Here is a 19,287-nt window from a genome sequence, read left to right as displayed (position 1 = left end):
ATATATCCCTTGTATCAAAATTTTTAACACGGTGGATATTAGGCTTGTGTTCCACATATACAATAAACCTCTAGGTTACATGAAATAGTGATTCTGCAGAGCATATTTGTTCGTTTGGCTGATAAGTCATGGCAGAAAGTACTGTTGGCTGATTTATTGTGAGAGAAAAACACTGTTGAACATGTGTTGTGGCTCCTGGTCTCATGACTCTATCAATCTATCATATGTTTTCATAGAGCTGAGAGGACACTAAGTTGCTTTTTTAGAGAAGATAGGCTTCCGCTGTAAGAGAACTAGCTTTGCCTCCTCTATGCTACTACAGAGGGCAGCTTTTAGTTGAGGCTAATACGAGTATGACTAGGCCCAATGCGCCACTATGGCTATTAGCTCCACGCTCCATGTCTACCCAGTGGCTTCAACTCAGAACTCAGAAGGATTGATGGCTCTGCATATGGTTACAATTTTTTTTGTTTTTTAAGTCAATTAAACAAGGCGAGCAAGATAACTGTCTCAGTTAAGACCATGATTAACTGTGACCTTTCATTGATGCAGTTGCAAAAACCGCCTTAGTTAAGGCATTTTGCCCATCGCGGTTAAGATTTCTATAGTAGTGACATGCTCTTACACAATGGATCGTTTCTGCGGCTGATGCTGATTTGTTATAAGAGAAAAATATTTTGTTCCGTGGCTAGAATAGTATGACTGATTCTGGCTGATATCATTTCTTTTATACATGGGACCCACTAGCTCTTCCTCACTTCTCTAGTTTCTCTCTTCTCTTGTCACTATTGGTGCAACTTAGGACGTCCCAACAACTAGCTATTTTGTTATCTATTATGATTATGACACAGATAAGAAAGTAGGGGAGAGAGTAGGCACTAGCGAATATAGGTCCAATAGTATATACAAAAATAAATATGTATAAAATAGTCTTTACTTTTGTAGTTTTGAGCCTGTTCGCTTATCTGAAAAGTCATGGCTGAAGGTACGTTCGCTGATTTATTGTGAGAGAAAAATATTGTTGGCTAGCAGAAAAAGTATGGCTTATAAAACAAGCATTACCCTTGATTTATTGTCTCTCACCTCCACGTCAGCTAGCTACGTAGCTAGCTGTTGACATTTACTATCGTCATCACTAAAAATAGAGATAAACTCTACTCCTAGTAATATAGATTCACATGTTCTATTGTAAAGACAGAGAATAAAAAATATGAATATAATTATAAATTAAATGGGTTCTGCAAGCGGACAGATAATTATATCGTTATAACATTTTACCTAGGAAAGTATCCAGGTTGTCGATTTATATTTATATTTATACCACTGGAAAGACTAAGGGTTAAACTATATCTATTATATTGATAAGAATGAATAAATGATATTACCCAATTCCTATAATCTACTCATAACAGGTAGATGTCACAAGATAAATATAGGTAAATAATAATGATAGCATAATCATCAAACATCATATATAAGGATAATCATCAGAGCATCTACTAGTCATAATAATAGTTAGCCAATGGATAAACTAGGGAGTTGGATCTAAGGTAGTTCTATAACTACACCAATAAATAACTCTAATTAGTGCAATTACATCTAGAAATCCTCGTTAACTCAACCCTATATTATAATTACATGTAAAGAGGCATCAACTAATGAGAGTTTTAAGACGCAACCGTCACCTCCTTCGCGACCGCGCCCATGCTAGCCCTACGTACGGAGGGTGGACTACAGAGGAACCAACCAGCTGTCATCTACGCGGACTACCACACGATCCGGTACGTCAGGGGGCACTCGCAGACAAATAAGATATCTAGACACCACATCTACATATTGTCTATCATCTACCCAACGATCGATTAAGTAAACAACATACGAGCAATTATATGAATTCAATAAGATCAAACCAACTATCCTAGACATATAATCAAAGTAGACAATGACTAATATAATTAAGAACATATAAATCTATTAAGATAAAGTCTCCCTAATATACAATGAAATACTATAAAGTAGAACTAGAACTATTACCGAACTTTTGCGCTCCAGACCAACACTAGGGGCTTCAGATCCTGATGAAGAACTAGATCTCCTCTACTTCTAATCTAACTAACTAGAACTATGAAGTAGAAGGCTCTTGATGAACTTGAAGGCGCTTGATGCTTGATGGCTTGAGACCTTGATGAATAATGATGTGTCTCTCCCGGGGGGTCTGCCCACATATTTATAGTCCGGTGGGATTCGTGCGCACCGTCGGATCAAACCGACTTAACCAAGGGCCGAGATGACTCCTCAAAGACGGTGGAGGAAGCTTCCGGAAGGGGGGCACCAAACCCTAGAGCAGGGGGTGGCCCCACCTGGCAGCCGCTGGCTCCCCCATCGCGTCGGGTGTCTTCTAGAGTGTTCCTGAATCCTCTCGCGCTGTTTCCCGTGGCGGATACGTTTCCGTGTTTGATTTGCATTAGAGTCCCTCTTTTGCAGCTTTCCTGAATTTCACCCTGGAAAATACAGAATATACAAAACTCGTGTAAATTGTTAGTTTAAACCATATACTAGTGTGTATTCACGATCTCCTTAGATTTAAAATTATAATAAAAGTTCGTTATCGACCATCAACACTAGCACCATTGCGGATGCCCTTACACGGTGCGGGGTGGTGCATGGCGAGTGTTAACACTTTGTTTAAGGGTAGGCAGCACACGATGTGATGCGGTGGTCGGTGTAGCGTGGCACGGGCTCGCTTGATCTTTAGGAGGCACAATGGCAACATAGGGTTCATAAGGCCAGTCTCAATTGAAGTTTTATGTGAGTTTTGTTTGCAATAGGTTATCACATAGGCTTTTATGGTGTTATGACGGTGTAGTTAAGAAGAGAGAGAAGAAATAAGTTTCATTCGGGTCTTGTTTAGTTCCAAAAGAATTTGTAAAATGGACACTATAGTACTTTCGTTTGTATTTAACAAATATTATCCAATCATGAACTAACTAGGCTCAAAATATTTGTCTCGTAAATTATAGACAAACTGTGCAATTAGTTATTATTTTTATCTATATTCAATGCTCCATACATACGCCGCAAGATTCGATGTGATAGGAAATCTGAATTTTTTTAAGATTATTTGGAAACTAAATAAGGTCTTAGATGAAACTCTCTTGATACGACTACCAACTCTCTATAAGTCTTGGAATTAAATGCTAAATGAAACTATGGAATAAAACTCTCTATTGAGAGTGAGTGTTTCATCTAAATTTTATTTCATTTCACATGACATGGTAGTCTTGAAAACAATGCCATAAAATTCTCCACTGAGACTGATTAAGGCCTTGTTTAGATCAAATTTTTTTTTGAACTGTAGCAGTTTATTTTTATTTGACAAACATTGTCCAACTATGGAGTAACTAGGTTTAAAAGATTCGTCTCGCGATTTATAGACAAATTGTATAATTAGTTTTATTTTTATCTATATTTAATGCTCCATGCATGTGCCGTAAGATTCGATGTGGCGGAGAATCTTAAAAAAGTTTTTTGTTTTCGGGGTAAACTAAACAAGACCTTAATGGTCAGAGAGGGAAAATAAGAGAGGGGATTGATTTGTGGGAGTACTTCAAGGGGTGAGAAATTTTTTTAAGAAAAGTGATTGATAATGGATGTAATGAAACTATTTTTTGTATCTAAAACCATCTTTTTTGTATCTTAAAAATCTTTTTTTATTGCTAGTTAGTATAAGGAAAAGAGGTTGGTTTGGTTAATCTAGTGGAGGGGGGCTCCAAGCACAAGTGTCACATAGGCTCCAACAGCACAAGTGGAGCTGTGCCAAAATGTTGGCTTTCCCCAGCCTCTTCGTGACGAAGACTCGAAGAGCCCATCTAGAGGGGACTGTACGGGTCGTCCAGCACCTTCCCGCACCGCCATGGTGTCTCCAGTCTCCGAGCACCGAGCCCAAATTGCAAAATCCCCAAAACCCCGTGCCCGGACGCAAACTCCGCGCCGCTCCCGTCTTTCACACTCTCGCCCAGCCTAGCCTCGTCTCCATGGCGGCCACCGCCTCCAACCCGTTCCCGTTCCCCTCCCGCCGCCCGCCGGACGACAGCCTCTTCTACGCCGTCTACCCGCTACCACTCCCCACCGGCCTCCCCGCGCCCGCGCTCCACGCCTCGCTGCAGTCCCTCCACCTCTCCCTCCTCTCGCACCTCGCCCCCTTCCTCTCCTCCCACCTCTTCCACCGGGACCCCTTCACGCTCTCCCTCCCCGCGGACCCGTCCGCCCCCTGCGCACTCTGCGCCTCGCCGCCCGTGCCCCACCTCCACGGCGCGCTCCGCTTCGGCGACTCCCTCCCCGACGAGTGGCTCGCCGTCTCCCTCCTCTTCGCGCTCACCCGCGCCTTCCCCGACGTCGCGGCCCGCGCCTGGGACTCCGACGGGGAGTTCCTCCTCATCGAGGCCGCCTTCGCGCTCCCAAGGTGGCTCGACCCGGAATCCGCCCCCAATCGCGTCTTCATCTTCCGCGGAGACCTCCACATCCTGCCGCCCTCCCTCTTCCCCGAGACGCCGTCTCTGGAAGCCGCTCTCGCCGCCGTCTACGACGACTCCGTCGATACCCGCGCCGCCGACGCCATCCAGGCGGCCATACAGCGCCGCATCGCTGGGCTGCCCGAGAAGGCGGCGGTGAACCTACACACGGCACGCGTTATCGTCCCGGCGCCCGTGGCAAAGGTGCTGAAGGAGGAGCCATGCCTGATCGCGCGTGCCGTCGAGGGTTTCTACGACCGGGACATAGACACCATGAAGCATGCGGCGAGGATGGAAAAATTCCTCAAGGGGCCTGGTGGGGAGGGGGTTGAGATGGTGAGAACCACGGTACGCATGACGCGGGCAATGTACGCACAGCTTGTGCAGCAGAACTTTCAGGCTCCCAGGGGGTACCCGATGCCTAGGAGGGAGGAAGGGCCAGAGAAATGGATGGAGGCAGAGCTGGGGATGAAGATTGCCTGCGGGTTCGAGATGATGTACCAGGAGAGAAGACGCCAGGGTGAGGAAGGTAAAGGGAGCACGTGGGAGGTTTACAGGAAGAGCTTGGAGGCAGCTGGATGCTTTGAGGGGCTGCTTCCTGGGTCAATGGAGTATAAGAGGGTCATGGAGGATGCAATGCAATATTACAAGAGCTCTAATTTGTATTCCCGAACAAGGTGCTTCGAGTTACGCTTTCTAGCCATTTGGATTTACCTATCTGTTTCGTTGCTATGCCAAAGAATGTTATTGTGCAACCATCCCATGCGTAAACTGTTTAAGTTCTAGTTCACTACCCTTTAAAAACTATAACTGGTTTGATACATTATTTGTTCTTTTTGAAGAACATTGTAGCTATTATCTCTATTGAATATGAGAATGTACAAAGTAGTGAGTGTCATTATTTCATTAATCTTGAGGCTACCTGGATTTCTTTACCATACAGATGATTTCTTTCGAACTTGATTAATGCAAATGCCTCAGCGTTTTAACACTCTTGCAATATGTCACAGGGAGATACTGAGTGAACCAGTGCGGCGAATTGATGAAATCCTATCAACGCCATACTCGGCCGATGAATTTAAAGGCACTGATCTTCCTCCTAGTGATGATGACTCCTGGTTGTATGGTGGGGATGATGAGTTAAATGCGGAACTCCGTGAAAGGCAGAAGGAACTGGAAGAGTATGAAGCTGCGAAGAAGCAAAGAAGTCAAAAGCAAAGTGTCTCTAGCAGTTCAAAATCCCATACAGACGAGTTTAAGCTTGGAGAGATTACAGAGTCCATGCAAGAGTTCATTCGCAAAATGTCCAGCTTTGAGGGAGCTGAGATTCCTGCAGACAGGTTTTGCATCTAGACTTGTTTCTTATTTCTGTAGCACCTTTTTTTTTTTCGTTTTGATTAATATCATCACTGATTGAACTTACATTCTTCATTAATTTAGTTTTGTTTCTCTGATTGTTGCTGTAAGCCTGTAATCTGTCTTCTTTTAAGATAAAGATAGTTTCATATCCAAACTAGCAACTGAAAGGAGAACTGTTAAATGCAGTGTACCTGTGCCAGGCATCTGTAGCATAGTGATTTCTTTGCAAATTTGAACCAAGATGCACTAAAATGGAATCTCATTTCCTTTACAATTACTGTAATGTCTATCATGTCTGGTAACACTTAAACACATAGAAGATTAAAGTAGAACACCTCTAGAAAAACTTTTCATCTGACTGGAGAACAAATAACGCCAACAGACATTTAATTACAATTATTTGAGTTCTAAATTCTATATGTTTATCTATGTCATGAATAAGTTATCCATAGTTTTACTGTGTATTCTTGATTTCTTCACCTAGTAGGTGCCTTCTTTATATTCTTGTGTCTGTGCTGGAGACATTTCTTCTTGTATCTTTTCAGACCAACCTACAGTGGTATTTAAGAAGGCAGCAATAAGCATGGAGTGGCAGTCTTATCACTTGAGGATAACTTAGGATGTGCCTTGAACTCACAATTATCCACATAAAGTGGTATTCAATGCTCAGAGTAGTGTTAATTATAGGATTATGCTTGTTGCCCTAGATCTGGATGCATTTAATCCCAAGTCGCAACAGTTGTAGGCTTGTAGCCTTACTAGTTACTGGTTGGGATAAAATAGGACAATCCCAAGTTTTGAATACTTTAGCATTTTGTGATATAGAAAAGGTGGTTAGATAATTTTGCTAACGCATGTGTTGCCAATAAGGTTCAGTGTAATACGAAAATTCGACCTTTTCCTTTTATAACTATTTAACTGAGCACCTGTGCTACTAGATAGGTCCTTTTGATATTCATCAACTCCTTCATGTAGGAGAGATACGGAATCAGTGGACCTAGATGTCAACCAGTTCTTCAAGGCCATGGAATCGGTTTTAGGTGGAGGTTCACAAGAGCAAGCTGGCAGTGATGATGGATTTGATAGAAAATCCTCATCGTCTGACATGGACTTTGGTATCTCTTTCTTTCTTCAAGTTACTCATGAGCTTTTCCCTGCTCTTACTTTCTTTATCTATGTCACATGGTCAATTATCACCGTTGAATCATAGCCCTATGCGGTGAACAAATTTTCCAACTTCTTCCACATTTAGTATTCTTGTTTGCATTATTGCATACTCTATGATTTAAGTAATACAACTGAGAGCACAAACCACCAAGTGTGGTAATATAATCAATGGTATTTTGCTTTACTTCTGTGAATTGGGGTTACCTTGATTTGAGAGCTTTGCAAACTAAATATTTAGTTGATCATTTTTTTTCATTGAACTGGATGATTAAAGTGTTGAACTAAACATTTGATTTCTTTAGTGGTTAACTGAACAAACAAGACTGGCAGTTAATAGTGAACTGACACTAACGTATCCTAAGATATTTTCGGGGCTGTTGAAACCTTATGGCCTCTTTGGCACAGCTTGTGGGGGTTTTGACTTGTCCACTTTTTGTCACTGTACAAACGGCTTCCATGAGCCGGTGAAGCCACCCGGCTCGAGTTGTTTCGAGGGAGGAGAGAGAAAAAATATCTCAATGGGCAGTGTAGCTACAGTGTGTAAACAGTATCGATGTCAGAGATGCTGAAATCACGTGAAGCCGTGCCAAAGCTGTGGTACTACTTTGAAGAATTGCTGCTCATAGGTCACTTCTTTCAGTTCCTCAGCATGTATCCCACGAACTCTATTGCTTCGTTCTTCTACTTTGTAGCTGAAATGTTTTTTTTATAACTATGATAGCTGAAACTTTGAATCCTATGTTTCTGCTATGAATTTTAAAATACTAAGGATGTTTTTGGTGATGCAGATGATTCTGATGAAGACAATGATTTTGCTGAAGAATTAGGTGACAAGGATGTGGATGATTCTTTTATGGAGTCATATTCAGATGCTTTAACTAAAGAGCTAAGCAGTACCACTCTTGAGAAAAGCTTTGCTCGTGCACCACGACCAGAAACTAACAATGAGGTTTGTGTATTTGAGATGTTACATGCTCTTTTTTAAATCTTATTATGTGTAGGATAGATAGGACACTGCCTTTGAACCAAATGCTTGATATGATGTATATTTGACTACACTCGAAATTATTTCTTAAAAGTCATGTTATGATGCTCTTTCATAAATGCAAAGGTCATTTTTTTTCTTGCATACGAAGGTTTAATAAGGATAGTTACATCACCACAAGAACTTTTCTGAACTCTTAACCATCTTCTACTGACTATAATTGTGGGCTTTTAATTCCCTTCTGTGTGATTATAATTGCTGTGATGTTACCTTCCAAGGTTGCATGCATGTTTTAAGTTTCTCTAAGGATGCTGTAATTGTTGTAGATCTGCTACTAACATGCATAGTTAGGTTGACTAATTAAATGTGGTTAACCAATATTGAAGTTGAAGAGATTTATCAGTTAGCATGTTTCCCTATAAATGTACCGAGGGAAGAGATCAATGTCGTAATCTTCTATTCATCTCTGTGGTATCAGTTAGCATACTAGTTTTGCTAATTCAAATCAATTTGCTTTTGCTTTTCCTACCTAGTCTTCTAGTTGTCTATCAATTACATAATCAGTCAAGTCTGTAATGTCTCCAACTTCACACACGTTCAGTTAACCTGCATTTACCAAATCAAATTGCAGATTTCGGCTTCTGCCTATATTTGATTAGAAACCAGGCATTTGCTGCTGTTCAATTTTACTTACCCAAAGCAATGTGTGGTATATTTTGCATTGCAGGGTCCATCAGATGATGCAGCTACTGATGCAGAGATGACTCCAGTTGATGTAGATCTGAACCTTGTTGAGAGCATTCTTAACTCGTACTCTTCGCAACAAGGTCTTCCCGGTCCGGCTTCCAATCTGCTAGGACTCATGGGCGTAAAGGTCCCTCCAGATGCTAAGAAGTCGTGATTTTTGTATTCCACTAGTGTACACGTGGGATCTTGGGAAGTTGGGATATATAGGAAAAACTTATCTTCCATATCTTGGTGGTTACTTTGTTGTAATAGTACAGGGGGTGTTTGGTTGCTAGCCACACTTTGGAAAAGGTTCGGTTAGCAATTAAACATAGGCAGGAATACTTTGGGCTCCATATGCGGAGTAAAAAAAATGTGGTAAGATTCTGTTAGACATGATAAGGCTCCAAAATTTCTAGCCCTGTTTTTTGTGGCTTGCCGTAATTGCTTTAGGTTAGTTGTGGCACTTTCTGGCCAGAAACCAAACCGCCCCAATGCCCCATATGTCGTAACCAGAATATCATACCTGTAAGCAAAACCTGAGAAATGGAGCAGCAAGTTTTTTTTTTTTTTTGACAAGTATGGACTAATCAATCTACATCGGCTATCAGTGTACCGTAGGTGTATCACTGTTCTTAATATGATAGTACAGCCTTGTCAAAAAAAAATATGATAGTACAGCAGTTGTAGGCTTGTAGCTGTGCTGGCTATGCAAAATTGGGTGCGGCAGTGAATTATTGAGATCTGACGAAGCTACAGGAAACCTGCCAATTTTGTGGTACTAGCTATTGTTCTGCACTTCGGGTGTAATCTTTCGTGGACTGGATAAGGTAGAGAGGTAGCTGACGGAGATGATCCAGTGGTCACATTTGAGTTTGATCGAGTGGTATAAGCTCTATCGAGTTTTTATAGGAAGGCTTTGTTTCTGGGGTCGATGCTGATTTTGATTTATTGAGAAAAATATTATTTTGTAGCTAAAAAGTAGTTGCAGTTGCAGATATCTTTGCGAAAGTCTAGTCAAAGCATCGAACAGACAGCACCCAGCAGGGCAGTTCTAAATGCTCCTTTTTTATGTTCTCCTTTTTTTTGGGTTAGGAGATGCAGTTTAGAATTGTATAGAATCAGGGACCATTTGGAAGAAACGGTTTCGATTCTTATGAATCGGTAGAAACGGCACCAAATACTTCAACAGTTCAACTTTAAACGATTATGCCGTGAAACGTTTCAGCTGGTTCTGTGTTTTTCTATGCCGTGAAACGTTTCAGCTGGTTGTGTGTTTTTTTTTTTTGCCTACGCAAGTGAAATGGCTCTGTACTGGTTTTGCTAGATTCTGTTTCTGGTTTCTCCGGTACAATGGTGATGGTTTTTATTTAAATTATTATCATTTTAAGATATTTTGAAGCACTTTTATTTATATGACTTTTTATATTTATTTTTTGGAATTAAAATCTAGCCCACTAGCTAAACGGTTTCATCAAATAATTCTGATTCATCATCCAAAATGTTTCTTAAAAGAATTTATATTTGAAACGTTTTTACCAGAATCTATATATCTCTACCAAACGGGCTTGAAGAAGGAAGGAGAAAAAAAAAAGCTACTCCTGGTTCCTGCCTCTCGACGCGTCCAACGGATACGCCCCTCTTTGCCTGCAGCAATCAAAAGATGTACAGGGCTCCTGCCCGGAATCGTATACTCCTTGAAATGACAGGATAAATTACCAATAAAACAAGAGCAATCATGCACCAAAATGGCAGCCTGGGCACCAAAGGTTGGGCATCGCAATATCAAGGCCTTGTTTAGTTTCTAAAATTGGATTCTCCATCACATCGAATCTTACGGCATCTATATAGAACATTAAATATAAATAAAAATAATAACTAATTATATAATTATGCTATAATTTGTGAGACGAAATTTTTAAACCAAGTTAGTTTATAATTAGATAATATTTATCAAATATAAATAAAAATACTACGGTGTCTATTTTGTAAAACTTTTTAAATTAAACAAGGCCCAAATATCTTGTTAAGCAGCCTGGTCACCACTAGACGACGAAAACGAAACCACAGAAAAAGCAACAACAGCATCCTCATCCGTCGCCGTACGCGGCCATAAGTTAGCGCATTTTTTTTTCTTTACAGACAGAAAAACAGCGGGTGTATCGTGATGGGCCCAGAATTATACGCAAAGGCCGGAAGAACCATACCCATGTGCTATTTGATTTTGTTGTTTAGTTGTGAAAAGTTTTTAGATTTTAGTACCGTAGCATTTTCGTTTATTTGTGACAAATATTATCCAATTATAAGTTAATTAGTATCAAAAGATTCGTCTCGTGATTTACAGACAAATTGTTTAATTATTTTTTTATTTTTGTCTATATTTAGTGCTTCATGCATATGCCGCAAAATTCGATATGATGAGAAATCTTGAAAACGTTTTGGCTTTTAGGCTGAACTAAACAAGACCACCTAACCCATTAATCACCGCATCCGGGGGATAAGGACACTCATAATGCAAGACTCATAGAGTCCAAGACAATTAATTACATATTATTTATGGTATTTTGCTGATGTGGCAGCATATTTATTGAAGAAAGAGGTAGAAAAAATAAGACTCCAAGTCTTATTTTTAAAAAAACTAGCAACGTAATTGTGAGAATCTTTTTTTTAAAAAAAAGTCAGAAAACGAAAAAGACATTCCGCTAGACCGCTAGAGAGCGCCCAATTTTGACGCGATAGGCGGTCGCGCGCGGCGGCGAGAGAAAGAGACGATGCTCTCGCGGCAGCGCGCACGGCGGCTAAGTCCACTGCAAGATGCCAAGATCGCTGTCGCGCATGTGCCCAATCCCAAGTGAGGCGCAGCTGGGACTGGGGAAAAAAAAGAAAAGAAAAAAAAGAAGCTGCGACCGCGAGGAAGGTTCCTCCCGGTACGGGAGGAGTTTGCGCGGCAGGTGTGCGTGCGAGGCGTAAAAAGTAAAAAACCCAAGGATCGCAATATGAAATATCCACCTGGCCACCGTTGGAGGAGAGAACGACGGGAAATGGGCTAGGTGCGTCCGTCCATGATGTCACTGCCGAGCTGCATGCACCTTGCTCCAGTGCAGTGTACTAGTGTGAACCGGTTGGTCAGTTGGTGCCGTGCAAGTGCAATTTCCCTTCGACGCTTTTGTTGCACTTTTGAGCGGGGGGCGCACACACACACACACTCGGTGATGTTCCAACCTGGACATGATGGCAATTTGTTGGATTTGTGGTCGCTATCATCGTGGGAGACTTCTGGTTGGACTTCTACGCATGCATCATGCATGAGCTCTGTAGGAGAGCCCATACCCATACCAGAGCCCCCTAGTTCCAAGAATTAAGCACACATATCATACGTGGATGGCCCCGCTCAGTTTACACTGTGCGATGATGATCTGACCATCAGAATTTTACAAATCTTTCCGGAATTAGTTGTTTCAACGCTGGAAGTTAAGGGATGAGGATAGTAACGAATAGATTAGCCCACGGGAGTTTCATGTGTTTGGAGGGGAACAGGAAGCTGTTGACGGAGAGTTCAGATCCGCTCCGTCCTCCACGAGAACTTCATGTGACAACTGGCGGCGTGTAATTTGGAGCTCCTCAGCTGTCCATTGTTTTTCCCGTTTCTTTAAACGGAAGCAAAGTTTTGAGGGGATGTTTGGTTGGAGATGTTAAAATTTAATAAGTCCGGTAGTACATTTTCGTTTTATTTGACAATTAATGTCTAATAATAGATTAATTAGGTTTAAAAGATTCGTCTCACAAATTATTCTCTACTTGCATTTTTAATTTTGTAAACTAATCTGTATTCAATACTCTATACATGTGTCCACATTCCATAAGAAAAATCAGCACTAACCAAACAAGCCTGATTTGAAACAGTGCCGAGACTTGCCTTGCAAATTCCCGGGCAAGGGCTGCAGCCTGCGGGGGAACTTGGAAGCGCGGCCTCCGACGACGCCCCTCAGCCGTCCATATAACCGCAAACATTTGGACACTCCTCCAAAAAGCCAGGAAGGACAGTCAACCATTGGATAGGAACTGTGTCCATATTTAGGTCGAGTACTTACTCCAACATTATCCATGTTTATCCACAAACAACGAGAGCTTAACAGCCAAAATTAGCAATTCAGCATGCGCTAGCCCCAGCCCAATTGCATAATTTCTCATGCCAACACACCGCCAAACTTTTGATTCAGCGAGCAGAAAAATATCTGACGAACCCGATGCACGCACGGCCGCACTGATCCCAAGCAATAATTCCCGGGGCCCACCCTTTCGATAAAAATGAGCTCCCAGAATTACCCCCACCTCACCAACCTCCTCCCACCCATCACGCCTCGCGTTTATAAGCTAGCCACCCTTCTTCCCCGGCTCTCCCACGGTCCTTCCTGCCTGCAAAGCACAGACACAAATCACGAGCGCGAGGGAGGCACGAACTAAACCGAACCCATGGCGGCCTCACGCGCGCTCCTCCCCAGCCCGCAGGCGAGCCCCGCGGCCCGCGTGGCCGTGGCGCCGTCCTCGCTCACCACGCTCGCGGCGCGCACAGGCGCGGCGCGGCTCCGCGTCGTCCGGTGCGCGGTCCTGTCGTCGCCCGCGGCGCCCGTGGCGGAGTCGTCGAAGCCGCCGGCGCACCGGATCTCGCGGTCCGGGTCCGACGGCGCGCTGCGGCCCAAGCCCGCGGTGCTGGTGGCGGAGAAGCTGAGCGAGGCCGGGCTCGCCGTGCTGCGGGAGTTCGCGGACGTGGAGTGCGCCTACGGCATGTCCCCGGCCGAGCTCCTCGCCAAGGTGTCCCAGTTCGACGCGCTCATCGTGCGGAGCGGCACCAAGGTGACGCGGGAGGTGCTGGAGGCGGGGCGGGGCCGGCTGCGGGTGGTGGGACGCGCGGGCGTCGGGATCGACAACGTCGACCTCCAGGCCGCGACCGAGGTCGGGTGCCTCGTCGTCAACGCGCCCACGGCCAACACCGTCGCCGCCGCCGAGCACGGCATCGCGCTGCTCGCGTCCATGGCGCGCAACGTCTCGCAGGCGGACGCGGCGCTCAAGGCCGGTGAGTGACATGGACATGATCACCGTCTCGATCTTCCTCGGTTGGTTGTCTGATTAATTAAACTTCACATTGGCTAGCTGCATGCGTCTCATTTGTTTTTTTCTGGCTGCGGGTGGTTAATCATGTTGGGTTGGTTGACGGGTTAGATGCCAAACCAATGAACAGTGAAGTCATTCCTAGTTTATTGGCATTGGTTGATTTGGTTCGGATGCGAGCAGGTTATATTGTTTGATGTCGCTATCGAATCTGGCAACGCAAATTAAATAAAGCTGGAGTTGTTAAATAGTCCCTGGTGCTTAGTGATACGCCAAATCCATTACAAACTTTTCTTCTAATTAGATATTAGTACTGTCTTTACCTTGGAAAGTTGAGGATAGCATTGGCTTTTACTATAGTTTTGTTATTGCCTGATGAGTGACGACACGCATGAGCATCCCAGCTTAGGCAATAGCTCCGCTCTTTTAAACAAGTTTGGGTCCTCGTTTGAGGTTACCGTCGAATTTGGCAGATCGAAGTAGAGAACAAAATAGACATGGATCGCTTTAATAATTTCTGGTGCCTGACTTGCTTTGCGAACTTTCTTCTAATTGAATATTCTCATCGGATAGACAGCTCTGAATAATTTGTTACGATGTCTCGTGACAAAGCACGATCATCACTGCTTAGGCTACAGTTTTATTCAACAACTAATGCTTACAGTACTATTTAAACTTTTAAGACGAGTTCTACAGTATTATTACTCCACTAGCGTACCACCTTTCTAGTTTTACAGTTCAACCATTCCTCGCTGGGCACCAAGCCACAAATTTGCCAAGTTTGTTGGGTCCACCGTCCACGTGCTTCTCTTCCTTCATCTCTCCACATGGTGACATAAAAATTCTTGTATGTACAGTACTATACTAGTATGGTCAAATATCTCATATGGTCCCCGTTAGTCAGTGTTGTATGGCAGTTCGAATCTCTAAACGGACAATACAGGATACGTGTGCTGAAAGATGGGCAGGTTCAATGAATCCGCTTGCCTACAGTTTCTCTACTTGTGCACACTAGTATCTCACAGCGAATCATGCTTCGATGTTTCATATAGGCACACTGTAGCAAGGCCATACCATACACATAGGCATACTATACGTGTGACATGTCCAAACAATGGATCGATATAATAAGGATTCAATTATTGAAGGCATTTGGGGAATCTTGCTTCCGGTGGTACTCTAAATTATGTGCCATAATTCTTATGCTTTGCACCAACACCAACAGACCGTTGGCCCCCTCCCTCTCACTAGCTGCTAGCACCAGCCATGAGGGCAACACCGAAGAAATTGCCACTACCGGTCCTTTTATGTGTATATGTATATCTATGCAAACGTTTGCACATTACTGTGCTATCTTGTTGGACTATTTTCGTTGCCTTAATGCCGCATATCTTTGGTTAGCAATTTTCAGAACACACACAAGGGCAACCTCTACTTTCAGCTAATGAATTGATAGTACAAAAATGTGTACTACCGAATGGAACCGAGTGATTGCCAGACAGGTTAACCAACTGAAACAATTATTTGATTTAATTGGTTGTGTTGTTGACCTGATTTGCTGTACTTGATTGAAAGTCTATTGCTCATTTTCAATCCTTTGAAAGTCCATTTCTTATAACGACAGCCCACAATATACCGATAGACAAGTAGCTCCTTATCAGTTATCAGTTTGACCAAAAGAGATGCATTCTAACTCAGGGTTGGTGGGGATGTTTATCCTGTTAGTGTATATAGAGACTATAAGGGCCTCTTTGGAGTTCACGGTTCTAAAATCGTAGGAACAACATAGGAATAGAATCTCCTAACATCTTGTGTCCTATTGGCTGAGAAAACACAGAAAACAGATCAAACATTTGCATGGGGAGAGCAGGCAAAACACAAGAATTTGATGAGAGAGAATGATACAAAGGAAACTTTCCATGAGATTCAACCTATTGGTAGGGTGTTTTTTCAGCAGACATGTAAGATGCAAAATCAAGCTGCTAAAAGGTGTGTTTTTTAACCTATAAACAAAACTGCCTTGGGCAGTAAATTGATCAATACAAATTCAGGTGGGGATCCTCCACCCCCCCCCCTCCCCCGGTGACATTGAAAAAAAATCCAAATGGTATCATAGGAAATTTTCCTCTAGGATTTCAATCCTCTAGAATTCCTCTACTTTTTATTTATTCCAAAGGGAACCTAAGATGGGATCCTCCAACTGTTCTATCCTTGCAAATGCTGGTTTTCGAAACACTTGCGGAATGCATTATCACAACAAACCTTTACACATGTTTTAAATTTTTAATCATGTCATTCATCTTGTACTGTGAGAAAAAAGTGGTTCAAATTCAGGTGCTGGTTGCTGGTTGGTAATATGTCCCTATTGAACTTTTATTTCAAAAAGAACCTGGTGCCTCAGTTTAGTGGAGAATAAGATCCCTGAACACTTGTCAAATCTAAACGTTTTTTTTTTTTGGAAAGTGACTTTAGTTATTAATCACTGCAACTTTCCAGAACATAATGCTAATTGTGTAAGCCAAATTGCTACTGTATTAACTTTTGGGGGCTACTTATCAAGAAAAAGAAAAGAAAATTCATATACTTGTTGCTTCCTGTTTTGTATGACAAACATTTTTGCTCTGCCAAATTGAAGCATGGTACATGTAAGCCTATCTTAAATCTTAATTTGATTTGACAGCTGCCAATTTAGCTTGAAGGTGACACAACTACAAGGTATCTGCACTGTGATATGACTGTCGAAAAAATAATTGGGCCGTGCTTACAGAGGTGTAATTCTGGCCTAAAGATGCAATTGTGACTTGAACAAATTATATTCATCTTCCATGTTTATTCTAATTATATGATATGCTGATGTCGAATGGTATGAAGCAAGTACTCAAACTACTGATGCTAATTAAATGGTATAATGTATTAAAAAAATGAACAAAATATGCTCTGATGTTCTGGAGATGTCATGTTAAGTCTCCAAGCTGCACTGCAATAATTATCTCCAAGAAATGTTCTGATATTTTGTTTTGTCATTTCACACAGGTAAATGGCAAAGAAACAAGTACGTGGGGGTTTCTCTGGTGGGAAAGACTCTGTCCATCATGGGCTTCGGGAAGGTTGGCTCAGAGGTAGCGAGGCGAGCGAAAGGGCTCGGGATGCATGTGATAGCTCATGATCCCTATGCCCCTGCTGATCGGGCCCGTGCCCTCGGAGTAGAACTGGTATCTTTCGACGAGGCCATCGGAAGAGCCGATTTCATCTCCCTTCACATGCCACTCATACCAACAACATCCAAGATCTTCAACGATGAGTCCTTCGCGAAGATGAAGACTGGTGTCCGGATCATCAATGTGGCCAGGGGTGGAGTGATCGATGAAGATGCTCTAGTGAGGGCCCTTGACTCTGGCAAAGTTGCTCAGGTGATCACAACTTCATTCGATTCAAGGGTTATTTTCACCCAATTACAATTAGGCCTTGTTTAGTTCACCCCAAAAACCAAAATTTTTTCAAAATTCCCCATCACATCGAATCTTGCGGCACATGCATAAAGCACTAAATATAGACGAAAACAAAAACTAATTAATTGCGAGATGAATCTTTTGAGTCTAGTTAATATATGATTAGACAATAATTGTCAAATAAAAACGAAAATGCTACGGTACTCAAAACAAAAAAAATTCGGAACTAAACATGGCCTTAATGTGAAGATGGATCTCTCCGAAAGCTGAGCTTTTTCATGGCCATTGTGGAGCAGGCGGCTCTTGATGTCTTCACCGTGGAGCCCCCAGCGAAGGACAGCATGCTGGTGTTGCATGAGAACGTGACTGTAACACCCCACCTTGGAGCAAGTACTGTCGAGGCTCAGGTATGCATCTTCACCTACTACCATGTCCTGCATTGATGCAGACCACTTGCCGCTGTCTCTGACGACGTACCAACTTCACTGTACTCTCCAAAATGGCAGGAAGGCGTCGCTATCGAGATCGCGGAAGCCGTGGTTGGTGCGTTGCGAGGGGAGCTCGCAGCCACAGCTGTGAATGCGCCCATGGTCCCTGCTGAGGTAGGTACCTTCTCTCGACATGGCGCATGTCATTGCAGCACACTTCAATAGTTCAATTAAGCGTGTAGTACGTGGATGGCTCAATCTGATGATGAAATTCGTGTTCTTCTTTTTTTCGTTTGCTAGATCATGTCGGAGCTGGCTCCATATGTTTCTCTGGCTGAGAAGCTCGGGAGGCTGGCGGTGCAGCTGGTGGCCGGCGAGAGTGGCATCAAGGGCGTGAAGGTGGTGTACACCACAGCCCGTGGCCCCGACGACCTGGACACTCGGCTCCTCCGCGCAATGGTGACCAAGGGCCTGGTGGAGCCGGTGTCCAGCACATTCGTGAACCTGGTGAACGCAGACTACGCGGCGAAGCAGCGCGGCCTCCGCATCACGGAGGAGCGCGTCGCGCACGACAGCCCGGCAGCGGAGGCACCGCTGGAGTCCGTCCAGGTTCGCCTCTCGAATGTGCAGTCCAAGTTCGCGGGCGCCATCAGCGACGGCGGGGACATCGTCCTGGAGGGCCGGGTCAAGTACGGCGTGCCGCACCTCACCCTCGTCGGACCCTACGAGGTGGACGTCAGCCTGGAGGGCAACCTGATCCTGTGCCGGCAGATCGACCAGCCCGGGATGATCGGCAAGGTCGGCAACATCCTCGGCCAGAGGAACGTGAACATCAGCTTCATGAGTGTCGGCCGGACGTTCCGGGGCAAGCAGGCGATCATGGCCATCGGCGTCGACGAGGAGCCCGACAAGGAGACGCTGGAGAACATCGGGGCCATTCCGGCGATCGAGGAGTTCGTTTTCCTCGAGCTATGATGGACAGCGAGTTTTCTGTAGGATTAATATTTGATAGTGCGTACTGAACTTGGGGTTTGACGTCCGATGGACACAGGGACGAACGCGATCCGTGGTGGTCTGTCTCTTTCTGTTTGGGAATCTCTACATTTTTTACGCCAGGAGAAGGAAGTAGTATATGTGATGTGAAGGGTGCCTTGGCTTGGTCCCTGTCTAAATAAGAGATGTATGTGTGCCGTTGGCTATGTGTAAACTGTGTATCTGTATGTGCTTAATGCTTGGATCTATAAGAACAGCATCATTGTGTCAGAAATGCAGACGTTGTTGTGTACTGTATGGAGTATGGTGCAACTGCAACAAATTGTGGTATTGTTTTATACAAACCCAAATACCGGATACAAGACACTGCCATACTTGTGTATGAGAGAAGAACACGACATCGAAAAGTTTGCAGGGAGTTTTACAAGGACAAGAGGAAATCTGAAATCTCTGAGTCCATGGGTTCAGTCTGTTGTTCTGAACTTCTAACCTTGGTTCTGTGGTTGGTTTTATTTTATTTTTGAGAAATTTCTTTTTCTTTTTTGGTTGAGATCTCCGTT

General features: G+C 43.5%; 2 protein-coding genes across 3 annotated transcripts; both read left to right on the top strand.

Moving 5' to 3' along the window:
* On the top strand, positions 3,853 to 9,318 carry LOC8080626 (protein ecdysoneless homolog). 2 transcript variants are annotated; one of them, XR_002455201.1, is made up of 5 exons: positions 3,853 to 5,188; positions 5,522 to 5,851; positions 6,846 to 6,985; positions 7,443 to 7,663; positions 7,826 to 7,966. XR_002455201.1 is itself a non-coding variant. In XM_002445540.2 (5 exons), the coding sequence occupies exons 1-5, from the start codon at positions 4,035 to 4,037 to the stop codon at positions 8,921 to 8,923; spliced, it is 1,959 nt and encodes a 652-aa protein (XP_002445585.1). In that variant the 5' UTR covers positions 3,861 to 4,034; the 3' UTR covers positions 8,924 to 9,318. The 2 variants fall into 2 exon arrangements, 1 of the variants encoding a protein (XP_002445585.1); XM_002445540.2 differs by lacking the exon at positions 7,443 to 7,663 and adding an exon at positions 8,750 to 9,318 and having other exon boundaries at positions 3,861 to 5,188; positions 7,826 to 7,986.
* LOC8077869 (D-3-phosphoglycerate dehydrogenase 2, chloroplastic) lies at positions 13,105 to 19,024 on the top strand. The gene is made up of 5 exons (XM_002445539.2): positions 13,105 to 13,822; positions 16,891 to 17,267; positions 17,603 to 17,713; positions 17,813 to 17,908; positions 18,035 to 19,024. The coding sequence occupies exons 1-5, from the start codon at positions 13,222 to 13,224 to the stop codon at positions 18,707 to 18,709; spliced, it is 1,860 nt and encodes a 619-aa protein (XP_002445584.1). The 5' UTR covers positions 13,105 to 13,221; the 3' UTR covers positions 18,710 to 19,024.

This window comes from Sorghum bicolor, chromosome 7 (assembly GCF_000003195.3).
Source record: "Sorghum bicolor cultivar BTx623 chromosome 7, Sorghum_bicolor_NCBIv3, whole genome shotgun sequence".
NCBI classification, from domain to species: domain Eukaryota; kingdom Viridiplantae; phylum Streptophyta; class Magnoliopsida; order Poales; family Poaceae; genus Sorghum; species Sorghum bicolor.
This window is presented reverse-complemented; position numbering and strand designations above follow the sequence as displayed.